Genomic DNA, 15,584 nt, shown 5'->3' with positions numbered 1-15,584 from the left:
GGACAAAGGATTAATCTCCAAAATATATAAACAGTTCATGCAGCTCAGTATTAAAAAAAGAAATAAATAACCCAATCAAAAAATGGGCAGAAGACGTAAATAGACATTTCTCCAAAGAAGATATACAGACGGCCAAGAGGCACATGAAAAGGTGCTCAACATCAATAATTATTAGAGAAATGCAAATCAGAACTGCAATGAGGTATCACCTCACAATGGTTAGAATGGGCACCATCAGAAAATCTACAAACAACATATGCTGGAGAGGGTGTGGAGGAAAGGGAACCCTCTTGCACTGTTGGTGGGAATGTAAATTGATACAGCCACTATGGAGAACAGTATGGAGGTTCCTTAAAACACTAAAAATAGAACTACCATACGACCCAGCAATTCCACTACTGGGCATATACCAAGAGAAAACCGTAATTCAAAAAGACACATGCACTCCAGTGTTCATTGCAGCACTATTTGCAATAGCCAGGACATGGAAGCAACCTAAATGCTCATCGACAGACGAATGGATAAAGAAGAAGTGGTCCACATATACAATGGAATATTACTCAGTCATAAAAAGGGATGAAATTGGGTCATTTGTTGAGACATGGATGGACCTAGAGACTGTTGTACAGAGTGAAGTGGGGGTGGGGTGAACTGGGAGATTGGGATTGACATGTGTACTCTAATATGTATAAAATAGATAACTAATCAAAAGAAGAAGTTAAACTTTAAAAAAATTTTGCTAATGTACTGACTTCAAAATAAAGAGATTTCCTGGATTATCCATCCAGGTGGGTCCAGTGACATCACAAGAGACCTTAAAAGTGAAAAGGCTCCAAGAGAATCAGAATCAGAGGCATGATAATGCTGACTATGCAGATGGAAGGGGATCACAAGCCACGTAACATAAGCTGGAAAAGGCAACGAGATGGATTTGTCCCTAGAGCCTCCAGAAGGAGGACGACACCTCACTTGTTTAGTGCAGTGAGACCCAGTTTCTTACGGGTTGTTTGAGGTCTCAGTTCTTTGTTGGCTGTTGGTAGAAAGTCTCCCTCAGTTCCTTCTCATGAGGGCTTCTGCATAGGACAGCTTGTTTCCACCAGAACAAGCAAACAGAGAGAGTGAGAAAGGTAGAAGCCACAGTTTTTAGTATCTTAATTTCAGAAGGGACATCCCATCATTTATGTGGAGTGTAACTAATGAGAAGCAAGTCAGTAAGTTCAGTCCATCGTCCTGGGGAAGGTGTTACACAAGGACATGGCTGCTAGGAGGTGAGGATCGTTTGGGGCCATCTGAAAGGCTGCCTGCCTCGCTTTTATAGTGATATAATTAGATCTCTTAATAATTAGATCTCTTAATTAGATCTCTTAATTAGATCTCTTAATATTAGTCTTCTCTCAGTTATTTTAGTGACTTTTGGTAGAATCATCATTTTTTATTTGTAAAAAACTATCCATATTCAAAGTAGAAAGGGAGAATGGGCATTCCTTGGAATGGATATTTGGAAGAACACATAATAGAACTTTGGAAGTGATAGGAAAATAGGTAGAGGTGTGAACTTTTTTCAGATGGCTGAGTTTAGTGTAATTACAGTATGTACCATGTAATTTTTCTTAACTGGTTTATCTGAACTTTGCAAGATGAATAAACATCACGGTGATCTGAAGGAAACATTTTACATGTTAGCTCATCATTTGTGAGATTCTTTGAGACAGAACAAAGCACCTGCCATCTCCTTTATTCATTTTATGCAGTTCATGGAGCTCAGTGATGCTAAAACCATATTTCCAGTGTCACTGAAAATGATACTTAGGATGAGAGGTTTGCATTGTGATAGCAGTTAACATCACCCATGGGTTTTTTTGTTGTTGTTGTCGTTGTTATTTTAAACACAAACATCTGCCAACACACCCTCGTGGTTACCTATTTGGAGAAAATCCTTAGGAGTAATTATTTTGAGTTGAATTGATTAAAGATTAACTTTAATGCCCCCAATTGTTATGTTCATCTGCATCAAGCATTTTGACCCAATTCACTTTGTCTTTAACTTTGCCACACGTGTGGAGCAGCTTTAGTTTGTACTAATGCTTATTTCCAGCCAGTAATTCGCAACATATGAGTTCTGATTTCTGCCACTATCATGAACGTTGTGATCACAGACTTCATAGTTCTAAGTGAGCCTCTTGGTCTGTGTGCGCGCGCGCGTGTGTGTGTGTGTGTGTGTGTACACATCTGTGGCTGATATTTAATTAGCAGAAGAGAGAACTATACTATTAATTTTGGATCTGATTCTCTACCCTACCTGCCCCACCCCTCTTATTTTCATAAGTGTTAACAAGTCGAAAATCAGGAAAGTGTAAGCTTATTTGAATGGACATTTTGTGCTAAGTTCAAGAAAGATTAAGAAGGTCAAAGGGGACTTACCTGGTGGTCCAGTGGTTAAGACTTCGCCTTCCAATGCAGGGCGTGCGGTTCGATCCCTAGTTGGGGAGCTAAGATCCCACATGCCCCGTGGCCAAAAAAAAACCAGAAGCAATATTGTAACAAATTCAATAAAGACTTTAAAAATGGTCCACATCAAAAAAATTGTTAAAATAAAAAAAAGGTCAAAGAAGATGAAGGCAGTCAGATAGAAGCCCGCAGTGGAGGCTTGAGAAGGCATTACAGAGACTGAGCAGTCACCTTTGTTCATCTCTTCTTACCAGGGACTCATGCAGCAGTGCGCGTTAGGGCTGCTTATGTGAAGAGGTGCCTCCTTAAGTTTATATTTTAGGGATAAAATGCAATAGTGATAGAGATACCTTTCTGCTATGAAGATAATTTTGTATTCAAAGCAAACTCTTCAAAATTAGGAGATTTAGAGGTTCTTTTCGAATAGTGTACCACGCTGCATTATATATATATATATTTTTTTTTTTTTTTAAAGAAGATGTTGGGGGTAGGAGTTTATTAATTTATTTATTTTTGCTGTGTTGGGTCTTCGTTTCTGTACAAGGGCTTTCTCCAGTTGTGGCAAGCGGGGACCACCGTACATCGTGGTGCGTGGGCGTCTCACTATCGCCGCCTCTCTTGTTGCGGAGCACAGGCTCCAGACACGCAGGCTCAGTAGTTGTGGCTCACGGGCCTAGTTGCTCCGCAGCATGTGGGATCCTCCCAGACTAGGGCTCGAACCCGTGTCCCCTGCATTAGCAGGCAGATTCTCAACCACTGCGCCACCAGGGAAGCCCCCATAATGTATATTTTAAGACAATTTCCTTGTATTGATCACATATTTGGCTTCGATAGGTTTTCTGCATAGGCCATATGTTCAGGCTTGGTTGAAAAAAAAAGATGATTCTAAACTCTAATTTGTCTAGAGTTACAAGATATCAAACAATTTTTTCTTCCTCCCTGTTAGCTTCCACTTCAAGCTGTAACAGTGCCTCTGAGCCATGAGAAAAATTTACACATAAGAAATATTCTGAATTTATTAAAAGAAGTTCAGAGCTTAAGAGTTATTTTCAGATCTCTTGAGTAGGGTGAAATACGATCTTACAGGAAGTAATTAGGATGGGCAAGTGCCGAGCTTTGGTTTTGGGGAGGATTATTATCTCTTTCTTTCGTTTAGTGCTGTTCAGGTCAGAGGGTTGGGCATCCAGCAAGGGAGGGATCACCGAGACCACGCAGGGACACGTCAGATCTGTTCCTTTGGTGGACGTCAAGCCAAATTATTCAGAATATAATCTGAAATGCATTTGATCGTATGGCAGACAGTTTAATAATTTATGTCTGGCCTTATTAGCAAAGCCTTGGGTTTACTCTGCTATCACCAAAATAAGATTCAGAAAACTAAGATAATAGTGATTTTTTTTTAGAGTGTGTGTGTGTTCTGGTTTAAAACTTTTTCTTTGTGATTTTAATGATCTGATAAACAAGTACACATTTGAGGTGAGGGGGAAGAGGAAAAATTACATATGAATAATTGCTGATTTAGAATTGCTTATGCCCAAAAGTGATACAGAAAGGCTGACAGTACTGTGCTGTCATCGTGTGAGTCTGTGACAGAGATTTTCAAATGTCAGTTTTCTCCCCAAATAAATGATAAGGTGTAATTGATTCCAAGTTTAATTTGTTGATCCTGTTACATGACGATATACCAGTAATGCTAATGGACTATACGTATAACATTCTTTCCAGAGACTGCAAGCGCTAGAAAATACTACCATCTTTGGCTCAGAGATAATGGGCACTCCTAATTATGTGACATTAAGATGCTCCCAGTTTGAGAAATGTCTAGAAGTATAGTGGAGGAAAGGTACCTTGGCCCCTGTAATCCCCTGTCCGTCCTGGTATCTGGTAATGACACAAAGCACGAGGACAAAGTTGTCTGTCAGTCCGGGAAGGGAAGCTGGCATGTGGCATGTGATTGCTGGCCCATGGCAACACCTGCAGGTGGCAGGGACCGAAGAATTCATTTAGAAGCTGCACTGCAAGCTGGGGAGACAGGTGGCAGCTCTCTTACAGGGATGTCTTTTATTTGAGCAGAACCAGACCAACTGTTCCTCATTAAAACGCATTTTGCAACATGTTCTAATGTGAGCAGATCAAGTATGTGTGCATGTGGGCATGTGCGTGTGTGTGCAGAGAAAACCCGGGATGTGCCACGCACAGGTCACGTTTACAGAGTCTCAACATGGCCCAGAGCTGCAAGACAGGTCACGTGCAATGTCTCTGCCTGACCTGAGGCTGGCTTTCCTGGAAGGGCCTTCTCTAGGGAAACACAGAATAACACCATCACCTCCATGTAAAGTGGAGAAAGTCTGTTTGATAGGAATCTTGATACTGGTGGTTATTTTAATAATTATTCAGTGCCTTGATTTTTCTCATTTCTTTGCATTGCACTATAAATGCATCTCTGATATGTAACTACCAGGCTAGACTTAATGCGTCTAAAGCCAATCCTCTCCTCTGCTTCCACGTTTACACCTACTGTCTGTAAATTGGGTGAATACTTAAAGTTGGGAGAAACTCGTGTTAACTACTTCACTGGGGGGCTGGGAGGATTAAAGGAGAGAAGGCATGGAGAATAGAGCCCTGCTGGGCACATGGGGAACATTCCAGAAACACTGCTTCTTCTACTTAGTATTTTTACACAGAGCTTGTCGTCCACCTTTCTTGCTGGATTGTTATGCCTCTGGTTCTGCAACCATGTCACAATTTATAAACATTTTTGATGAGGAGGAACTGCAGGAGAGGCCTCTGAACAGTGTGGCTTTCTTCCGTTGGAAGGGCAAGTTCATCAGCTCCCAAGAAAAGGATCCTTGCAACTATATGAAAATACGAACACAGAATGCAAAGGAACAAGTAGAAACCCAAATATCCCTTCAGAAAACGTTGATTGACCACCTTCTAGGTACGCTTTCCTTCAGGTCTGTTTCTTTTGGCTGAAAGAGCTGTGAGCAGGACAAATAAGGGTGGCCCTGGAGGCCTGTTTTCTTAGCAAGCAGTTTTCTCAGCGGGTCTGCGTGAGCTCCACAGAAGGAAAGGGCCTTAGAGGAGGCCCAGCCCTGGCGGCCCCTGTCTTCCTCCACCAGGGAGCTTCAGGATCAGCCGGCCATACAGTTTGCGGGGAGGCGCCCTGCACCCCTCTCCTGGTAACTGTGTAGAGCCCGAGGCTTCTGCTGGAGCGGGTTCTCTTGTGCAGCTCGCTCATCTCTGCCTGAACTGAGCGCACTTCCTGGTGGGACGGTGAGAGCTTGGAGGATCACATATGCCGCGAGTGCCGTGATGAGGGCCGGCCGGCAGGACACGCAGCCCACAGAGTGGGAGCTCCCACTGCGTCTGGGCTGTGTGCTGCTTGAGGGAGTCGAGATCTGTCCAGTCGAGATCTGACACGTCAATAAGAAGAGGGGCAGGGGCGCATGGTGGCTGGAGGCGAGATGTCAGGGTCAGGCAGAGAGCAGAGCAAGGGCAGAGTCGTGGCGGTGACTGTGACTTGTTTTCTTCCTTTTTAGTTTCCTTGAAAGCAGCGTTACAACAATGTTAGGTATTGGAAGAAAAGGCAGACATAAAAAGGGCCCGTGGCACACCTGACAGGTGAATTCCTCTTTATAAATGGCGGTGTCCAGGTCTCCCTTCTTATATAGGATGGTTTTAGTTAAGAGCCTTTCCAGAAGGCTCACCCCACAGACTGAGAGCCCGGGGAGTAGGAGGTGCCAACTTCACGGCGGGCGTAGCTTCTCCCGCGTGGGTTAGAGCTGCGAGGACAGCATCTGGGACAGGACGTCACCCTCCCGGCACAGCTGGCAAGTGCTGTGGGAGGCTCTGCCCTTCTCCGTCTTCCACGCCACACTCCTGGAATGGAGTATAATGGTGGCCCTTCATCGAAACCTTCTGTATTCCTGGCACTCTGCCCGGGCTCTGGGCATGCGAATTCTAACCCTTTCAACAACATCTTAAAGTAGATATTGTTATCCCCACCTCACAGAAGAGGTAACTAGGCCTGGAGAGCTTAAACCACTTGCCCGGGGTCACACAGCTAATAAATATCTGAACTTGGATTCGGTTTCTGGTCTGTCATGCTATTCGTTATACTGTGCACCTCCTGATGATATGTATAAGAAACAAAAATAGTTTAAATTGATAAACCATATTTGAAAAGCAAATAAAATAGTGACTTTGTAATTTTACAAAAATAATATCTGAGGCAGTTTGCATATTTCGTTAGGACCATAAAATACCATGGAGTGTGTGCATCTTCAATGAATCTTAAATGTTCAAGACACAATATATATACCTCGTTTAATGCTCATAACAACCCTATGATGTGCAGATACTTACTCTATCTCAGGTGATTCTGTATGGAGGCAAAAGAGAGGATAAGTTATTTGCCCAAGAATTCTCAGATGGAGCTGGGATTAGAGCCCAGAGCCCATGCACTTACTGCTTCTAGAACAGGTCCCATTTGTTTCTCGGGTGATAAAAGTGGCCAGGTTAAAGGCCTCTCCTTCCTTAACCTAACAATACATGTATAACTGCTAGAGAAGAAGGAAATAATTAGAGGTTGACTATTGTTACCATCCCAACTGTCTTTATCTTTAACTGATTGAAATCTGATCCCTGAAGGTTCTGAACATCAAAGTTGTTTTTGGTTTGGTATGGTTTGGTTTGGTTTGGTTTGGCTTGGTTTGGTTTGGTTTTTTTGGCATATATATGTGATGCTACTCTAATAGATTTATTACTTTAGTAGGATTTGATAAGCGTACTTTTGAAAATTAGAATATGTTTAAGAATTAGGAAGTAAGTATGTTTAGAAATTAATCAAGGGAACAGTGATATTTACAAAGGGGGAAAAAACATGTTCATCAAAGTTAACACTTTCTTAATGTGTCCTTAGTCTACTATGACTGGATAAATACATGGATCTTTTTGATTGAACGAAGGTCATATCCTGCTTTGTTGCTATCTGTTTTGAAAAAGGCACTTCTAAATGGAATTTGATTTCTTAAGAATTATAAATCTGAGACTTGATGTTTGATTCGTTTTAGTAAATAATAAAATTTCTTGTATTTGTTGCATTATAGCTTGAGAGATGCAAGTGTGTCTTAAATTTCAAAAATTAATAACTTGGTAATGTTTAAGAGGTTTTTATGGAAGGTTCGAGCCTTCGGTTTACTTTCCAGAACTATTGACTATGCCAAGTTTTTCTCTAAAGTCAATTTTATACATTATTCTGCGTGTGTGTGTGTGTCTAAACTTTATCTTGCTATTGGTTATGTATCATCACTTCACCTGTAAATCCTTTTTATTTTCATTACAGTCTAGAAATACTACATTATTTTCTATTCATGAATGGTGCTTCTGACTGTGTGGAAATCGCAATAGTTGTGCATTTATATGTTTGAGGATCTTGGACTTTATGAGAAAGTCCTTGTATTTCCTGCATTTCTAAATTATTTTTCCTTCAATATCACAGTGGTAGTGACAATTGAAATGTACAAAGCCAGCTGGCAACAGATTACGCTGTCATCTGAGAAACTTTTTTTCAATCTTATATTTAAAAACATATCATCGGGCTTCCCTGGTGGCGCAGTGGTTGCGCGTCCGCCTGCCGATGCAGGGGAACCGGGTTCGCGCCCCGGTCTGGGAGGATCCCACATGCCGCGGAGCAGCTGGGCCCGTGAGCCATGGCCGCTGAGCCTGCGCGTCCGGAGCCTGTGCTCCGCAACGGGAGAGGCCACAACAGTGTGAGGCCCGCGTACCACAAAAAAAATAAAAATAAATAAATAAATAAATAAATAAATAAATAAAATAAAAACATATCATCAGACTCCCTTAATCAAGATGGTGAACTGGTACAGGGTGAAGATAATAAAAGAAGCACAGCATGGTAGAGACCGGCTGCATTTTCTCTCTCCTGCTGTGTCATCAAGCTCTTACCTTGATCTTAGGGAGAACGGCAGGGTGGGCTTCTTGTGGGGCTGCGTGTGGTTGCCACGGTACTCCATACGATTCTGTGATGCAGACTTGCTCCCAGGGACAGGAGAGCAGCTTGCCACCATATGGGTCAGTTATGTTCAGATGTGTTAAATGTTTGAGTGAGGGAGGGAAAAATCAGTGCCCAAGGAAGAATGACTATGTTGAACCCAGCCACAGATAATCCACAATGCTGGTTTAATAGGTACCTTTTATATTTTGAGCAAAATTTTATGGCAAATGAGTTGGAAGGAACAGAGGAAGAAATTCTGTGAAACTCTTGTTAAAAGTTGAAGGGTATTTTCAGGCTGAGAGCACAGGTACTTTACCTGTACTGCACCTTTGTAAAGCAGAATGTGTTAAAAACCCAACCAAATGCTTGATGCTTTGAGACTCACCTAGTCCTGCCCGGAGCAGCCTGACCCCTGGCCCCCTACACCAGTGATCACCGAATGGCAGCTTCTGGGATTGCAGGCACAGAACCAAGGTTCATTATTCAGAACTGGGGGTGGGACAGGGGCAGATCTTCCCTGAAGCTAGTAGAGCTTAAGATTCAGGGCCTGACACTTTGAGGGGCCCCTTCCAAGGCCCTGTTCTTAATTTTGTATTGTTTTGGGTTTTTTTTGTAAGAGAAAGCATCAGGCCCCACAGTGTCTGGATCTGTGAACCTCCTGAAGTTATTTGCAGGGTGTGAGCGAGGCTGCGTGTATATGTGCACGGATGCCTCCACAGTTTTCTGGGGGAAGAGTCTGTAGTCCTCACTGCCTTCTCAAAGCCATCTGTGACTTAAAAAGGTTAAAGAACTCAGGCCTAGGAGAACTTAATCAGCCTCTTGTTCTTGTCTTGTAAACCCAAGCTTAGGAAGTGATGGTTTAAGTGCTAGAGGCAGCAACTCAAGACTCGTCTACAGTTGTGCGTATCGATCACCAGAGACATAGCAAAGCATGTTTTTGATCAGTTGTATCTCATCTGGAGTACACATCCTCATATCCGTTCATTCACTCATTCATTCGTTTATTCATTTCTGCACACTTGCTGAGTACCTGCTCTGTGTTTGCCGCTGTGCAGGTCCCAAGAACCCAGAGATGGATTAGGCAGCCTCTCTGCTTTTGAGGAACTCACAGAGCTTCCGCTATTTTAGCTGCAGAAGGCTGCATTCCTCCCCAAGGTTGAGTGCTGTCCTTGAGACCTTGGGGCTATTTTTAACCAATCAGAATGAAAGCTTGTCAACATATTCCCAGCTTCAAAATATCATGCAGAGAGCCAATCGTACAAGAGAGCGGTTTCCCGGGGCAGGTCTGGGTGCAGCCGTCGCTGCTGCGGGGACCACGGCTCCGTCTGTCCAGCTGTGACCTTGTCAAGGGCCCCCAGTGCAGCGACAGCAGCAGGGTGTCAGCCCAGATCCCTGAGGAGCCCAGAACTAACTGATGGCTCGACTGCCACTGGGGTTGAGAGATTTATCCTTGGACAAAAGCTATATTAATTTTGCAATCAGTCTCCTATAGTCAAAGCAAGAGTTCTTGCATATCTATCACAGGCAAATATTAGCTGGCGGAAATTGGGTTGTGGAAGTTCTCATTTCCCCATTCCTCTTCTTTGTCCCTCCCGTACCCACTCACCTGAACTCAAGTACTGTTGATTCTACAGTAAGTGTCTGTTGTTCCCTCCTTTCCATGCCTTCTGCCGTCCTCCCAGCACAGGTCCTCAGCACTCTCCACCTCATCTGTCGCCACAACTTGCCCCCGGATTCTCTACCCCCATTCTCCCCTCTCCCCTCAATCCACCCTACACCTTCGTGCCAGAGTTACCTTCTGTAAAGCACACTTCCAATGCTTCTACTGTGCATGGCGGGGCTGCCATTCCACACAGAGGCCGAAGCTGTCCCCAGAAGATTGTTCGAGAGTGTGGAAGGAAAGAATAAGCCACGTGAAGTGGTTGTTCGGAGGCATCTTGTGCTTCTGTGGATTTCTTGCACTTCCACAGCCGTGCCTCTGGGTCGCCCCCTCCTCCCAGCCCCGCACTGTTTCTTCCATCCCGGATTCTCTTTCCCCACCCGCCTCCATCTCTCAAAATGTTATTCAGGTTTCAACAGGGGAGACACTGATTCTAAGGCCTGTGCATAAGGTGGAGATCTTATATCGTGGAATCAAAATTACACTTCGAAACACTACAACCACCCTGAGAGTGGCCAGGTGCCCCCACCCCCTCCTCCCCACACCTGCTGAGACACATCAGGGAACAGAGACCACCTACAAAGTCTCACCGTCATGTCTCCTAGCTCCTCATGCTTCCTCCAAGCAGGATTTCCCAACATTTCCATGCCTGGCACGTGGCACAACGGAGTGGATGCAGAGGCTGCGCATGGGGGTGGATCCCTGTGGCCACTCAGACCCCTTCCGGTGCCCCCTGAGGGTCGGGGCAGCCCTCCTGCAACAGTGCGCCAGCTGGGAGTCCCTGTCCTAAGGGACGTGTTTGATGAATAAAATGGCTTCTGTGTTTTTTTCCTTTGTCATTCTTCTTTTCCTGAGTAGACATGGTTGCATCCCTAAAAGTCAGATACATTTGTGATATGACTCCACTCTACATAAATTCTACCCTTCGTGAAGTCTGCCTTGATTCTCCGTAAACACTGTTTGTCTCTTTCATATAATTTGTGTATAATCTGGAAATTTATGAACTTGGTCTGACCCTTCAAGGAAAGGAACTATAACTTGTACTTGGCCTACCTGGCCTATGGTAGGTGTTCGAATGTGCCTGTGTGGAAGGAGTGAGTGATAGCTTCTTCTTACATCAAACTAAAAAGCTTCTGCACAGCAAGGGAGACCATCAACAAAATGAAAAGGCAGCCAGCTGAATGGGAGAAAATATCTGCAAATCATATATCTGATATCTGATAAGGGGTTGATATCCAAAATATATATAAAGAACTCATACAGCTCAATAGCAAAAAAAAAAAAAAAAAATCTGATTTTAAAAATGGGCAGAGGATCTGAATAGACAGTTTACCAAAGAAGACATACAGATGGCCAACAGATGCGTGAAAAGATGCTCTCATCAGCACTAATCATCAGGGAAATGCAAATTAAAACCACAGTGAGATAGAACCTCATACCTGTTACAATGGCCATCATCAAAAGAGATAAGAACTAACAAATGTTGGTGAACATATGGAGAGAAGGGAACCCTCGTGCACTGTTGGTGGGAGTGTAAATTGGTGCAGCCACTCTGGAAAACAGTATGGCGTTTCCTTAAAAAACTAAAAATAGAACTACCATATGATCCAGCAATTCTACTTCTGAGTGTTTACGCAAAGGAAACAAAAACACTAACTCAAAAAGATACATGCATCCCATGTTCACTGCAGCATTATTTACAATAGCCAAGACATGGAAGCAACCTAAGTGTCCATCAATGGAGGAATGGACAAGGAAGACGGGGCATATGTATACCATGGAGTATTACTCAGGTGTAAAAAAAAAAAGGAAGTCTCGCCATTCACAACAACATGGATGGACCTTGAGGGCATTATGCTAAGTGAAATAAGTCGGAGAAAGACATAGAATCTAAAAAAACAAAACAAAACCGAATATATAGACGCAGAGAGCAGATTAGTGGTTGTCAGACACGGGGGTGGCAGGTGGGTGACAGGGGTGAAGGGAGTCAAAAGATACAAACTTCCAGTTATAATGTAAATATGTCCTGGGAATGTAACGTACAGCATGCTGACTATAGTTAACAATACTGCATTGTATATTTGGAAGTTGGTTAGAGGGTAGACCTTAAAAGTTTTCATTACAAGGCAAAAAAATTGTAACTGTGTTGTAACTAGACTTACTGTGGTGCTCATTTCACAATGTATACAAATATTGAATCCTCCTTATGTTGTGTACTTGAAACTAATACAGTATTATATGTCAATCATATCTCAATAAAAAAAATAGCTCCTTCTAAGGATCCTTCGCTTGACTGATGTCACATTAGTGCTTTTTTTCTTATTTTGCATCCTTAATGTCTTTCGTTTTCCTCTATGTTTCTCTCTCTATAGGAATTCAGAAATAGGCTTGGGAACCACCTGAATTCAGTATCCCGCACCTTGGATGCAACTCAGCGAGACCCGGCGAGTTCCAGAATGGCGCTACAACTGCAAAGGCTGCACCAGGACTGTGCGCTGAGGATGTCTGTGGTCCTGGCTCTGTTTGCTTTTCTTTTTGCTTTTTTGATCAAGGTCTATAATTAAAACACAACTAACGGAAGCATCTGTGAAGAAGAATAATGGGTTCGATCCCTGGTTGGGGAATTAAGATCCCACGTGCTGCACGGTGTGGCCTTTAAAAAACAAAATCTGTGAAGAGGAATGAATTTCTAATTAAAATCTTCAAAGAAAAGGAGAGTGACCACATCAGTTCTCAAAGGGCAGTAATTTATACTGTCTCCCTGGCCTTCAGCCGCACTCTTTAAGGGGGCTTACCCAGTCTCACCTTGAGTTGGACTCATTGGTTTTTTGACCCAAAACCCAACAACAGCTGCCATAGCATGTCTTTTCAATTAAGCTCCCCTTGGTTTATTTTTAGCAAGAAATGCAAGGGGTCACATTTTCTTTAAATCACCAATCTCCAAGTCAGAACCTATTTGTACCGTGGGTCTGGTCACCTCTTCCTTATGTGGGAAGAATTTTCCATTTTCAATAAGCATTTTTACATGTATCTTTCTCTTTATGCTTTGTTTGGGGTCCCGACGCTACTACAAACACCTTATTTTCCACAGCAGATGTGTTCCTGAAAAGTTTACGTGGAAACCTGTTTCTGGAACTTGAATCCCTTCAGAACGTACCGGGAGAGCCTACCAATTAGAGGACTCCTGGCAACACTTCGAGAAGTCTGAGGAATCACCCACTTCTTTAGCTCCCTCAGACTTTCAAAGACTGGACTTGTCGAAAACAAGTTCTGCCTCTTTTCTGACATTTTCGATTGATTCCATCCACTGTCTATTTCTACCTGACATCGCTGGTCATTTACTTAATGAAGTGATTTCTTCCACAATAAAAGGAATTTGTGTAATGAGCAAGGCTCAGCATTTGAATAAGTTATTTGGATTGTATAGCGCAGGGAAATCAGGCGCCCAGTTGTTAACCACAGGACAGTTTTCATTTTTAAACCCCCATCCCTGTTCAGCTCTTCATTTTATCTCAACATGTTTCAAGCTCTTTTTTTTTTTTTTTTTTTTTTTTTTCGGTACGCGGGCCTCTCACTGTTGTGGCCTCTCCCGTTGCGGAGCACAGGCTCCGGACGCGCAGGCTCAGCGGCCGTGGCTCACGGGCCCAGCCGCTCCGCGGCATGTGGGATCCTCCCGGATCGGGGCACGAACCCGCGTCCCCTGCATCGGCAGGCGGACTCTCAAGCACTGCGCCACCAGGGAAGCCCGAGTTGTTTCTAATTTTTTGGCTGTTAGAATAATAATGCTATAAACACGTTCTTGGGTCCACAGAGATGTGCTTTTGTGTGAACTTATATCGAGAAATGGAATTGCTGAGTCAGGGCGTTTGCACACGCCGCCCAGTGGTGTTTGGAAAGGGTTGTACCCATTTACGTTCCTGTCAGCAGTATCTAAGAGTTCCGGATGCCGTCCACTTGTTGACATGAACTCTGCCACTCTCCCCACTGTTCCTTCTCTGTCTACCTTTGACTTTGTTCAGCAGACCTTGTCTCTGTTGTCTCTCATCCGTGAGGCAGCCCTGTTTTGATGACAATGATAATACTGATAACCATCAACTCTCAAGCCTTTAAACGTGTCAGACAAAATGATGTGGACTTTACAAGTGTTCATCGGTCCCGAAAACACAACCCTGAGATAGGTACTACCATTCCCATTTTGCTGAGAAAAAAAAAAAAAAATCTACAACACACAGGACTAAGTAACTTGCCAGGGGCACAGAGCTACTAAGTTCTAGAGGCAGAACTTGAACTCAGCCTGACACCAAAGCCTGGGCTTCTAGGCTGTATACTCTTCCCACTCCCATGACCCCATCTTCCACCTAAACTTGACCTGAATCGATAGCCGGGTCTCTAGGATTAACTCTGTGGATGCCTAGGTTCTGGGGGAGGCCAGCCTTTCTCTCCATGTCGTCCTGCTCCAAGAATGTGCATGGTACTTGATGCACTCTTAAAGATTTAACAATCAAGTTTCTTTTCCTTCCTTCCTCCCTCCCTCTCTCTCTCTCTCTCTTTCTTTCTATCTTCCCTGGTTCATCAAGTGCAAGACTGTCAATAGGATAACGTAAAAATTCTTTGGTGAAAACTTTGCTTTGTTGCTAGGAAAATGTGTCTAAACATCAGATTTCCATATGTCGTTCAGTCAAAACATAGGCTTTTCCATTGACTTCACTCCAGGTTGAAAATTTCAGTGTATATTATAAGATGTCTTGGAGGGAGAATTAGAGTTACAAATGAAGCTTCAAGAGGTTTTATCATTGTAAAATAAGCATAGGGGAAAAACGTAAGAAGGGAGAGAGGTAGAGAAGGGAAGAAAGGAGGGAGAGAAAGAAGAAAAGGTAAATGATAGGAGGGTAAATGATATTCTTAAGGCTTGCCTGACCCTAAGCCCCCCAAGGTGCTGCACTGAACTCACAGGAGCACCATGGGATATTTTAAATTTTTGAGGGAAACACAGTGACATCTGTCAGATACCATGTCAAACTATTAGCTCAAAATAGTTCACAGTTTCAACATTAAAATGCACAACAGGGATTGCCTGGTGGCGCAGGGTTGAGAGTCCGCCTGCCGATGCAGAGGACACGACCGGGTTCGCGCCCCGGTCCGGGAGGATCCCACGTGTCGCGGAGCGGCTGGGCCCGTGAGCCGTGGCCGCTGAGCCCGCGCGTCCGGAGCCTGCGCTCCGCAGCGGGAGAGGCCGCAACGGTGAGAGGCCCTTGTACTGCAAAAAAAAATAAATAAATAAAAATAAATAAAATGCACAACATTTTTTGATGTTACCGTATCATTGTAAGACTAGGTTTTAGGTGGTTACTGTGATAAAAAAAAAAGCAAGTATCAAGTGAAAAATCAATGTTTAACAAGGAATGAAGGTGATTTTATTTCAAGGTTTGAGAAGTTGTGCCGTGCCCCAAAGATGCACAC

General features: G+C 43.5%; 1 protein-coding gene across 3 annotated transcripts in view; it reads left to right on the top strand.

Moving 5' to 3' along the window:
- Window positions 1-13,579, top strand: part of CDKAL1 (CDK5 regulatory subunit associated protein 1 like 1) — a 678,378-nt gene extending 664,799 nt beyond the window's left edge. The window contains exon 16 of one of the 3 annotated variants that reach the window (XM_024121827.3): window positions 12,497-13,579. In XM_024121827.3, the coding sequence (XP_023977595.1) occupies window positions 12,497-12,688 (192 nt within the window). In that variant the 3' untranslated portion in view covers window positions 12,689-13,579. The remainder of the gene's footprint in view (window positions 1-12,496) is intronic. The other 2 variants (XM_024121823.3, XM_028479372.2) reach the window with 2 other exon arrangements.
- The last annotated feature ends 2,005 nt before the right edge of the window (window positions 13,580-15,584 follow it).

This window comes from Physeter macrocephalus, chromosome 18 (genome assembly GCF_002837175.3).
Source record: "Physeter macrocephalus isolate SW-GA chromosome 18, ASM283717v5, whole genome shotgun sequence".
NCBI lineage: Eukaryota > Metazoa > Chordata > Mammalia > Artiodactyla > Physeteridae > Physeter > Physeter macrocephalus.
This window is presented reverse-complemented; position numbering and strand designations above follow the sequence as displayed.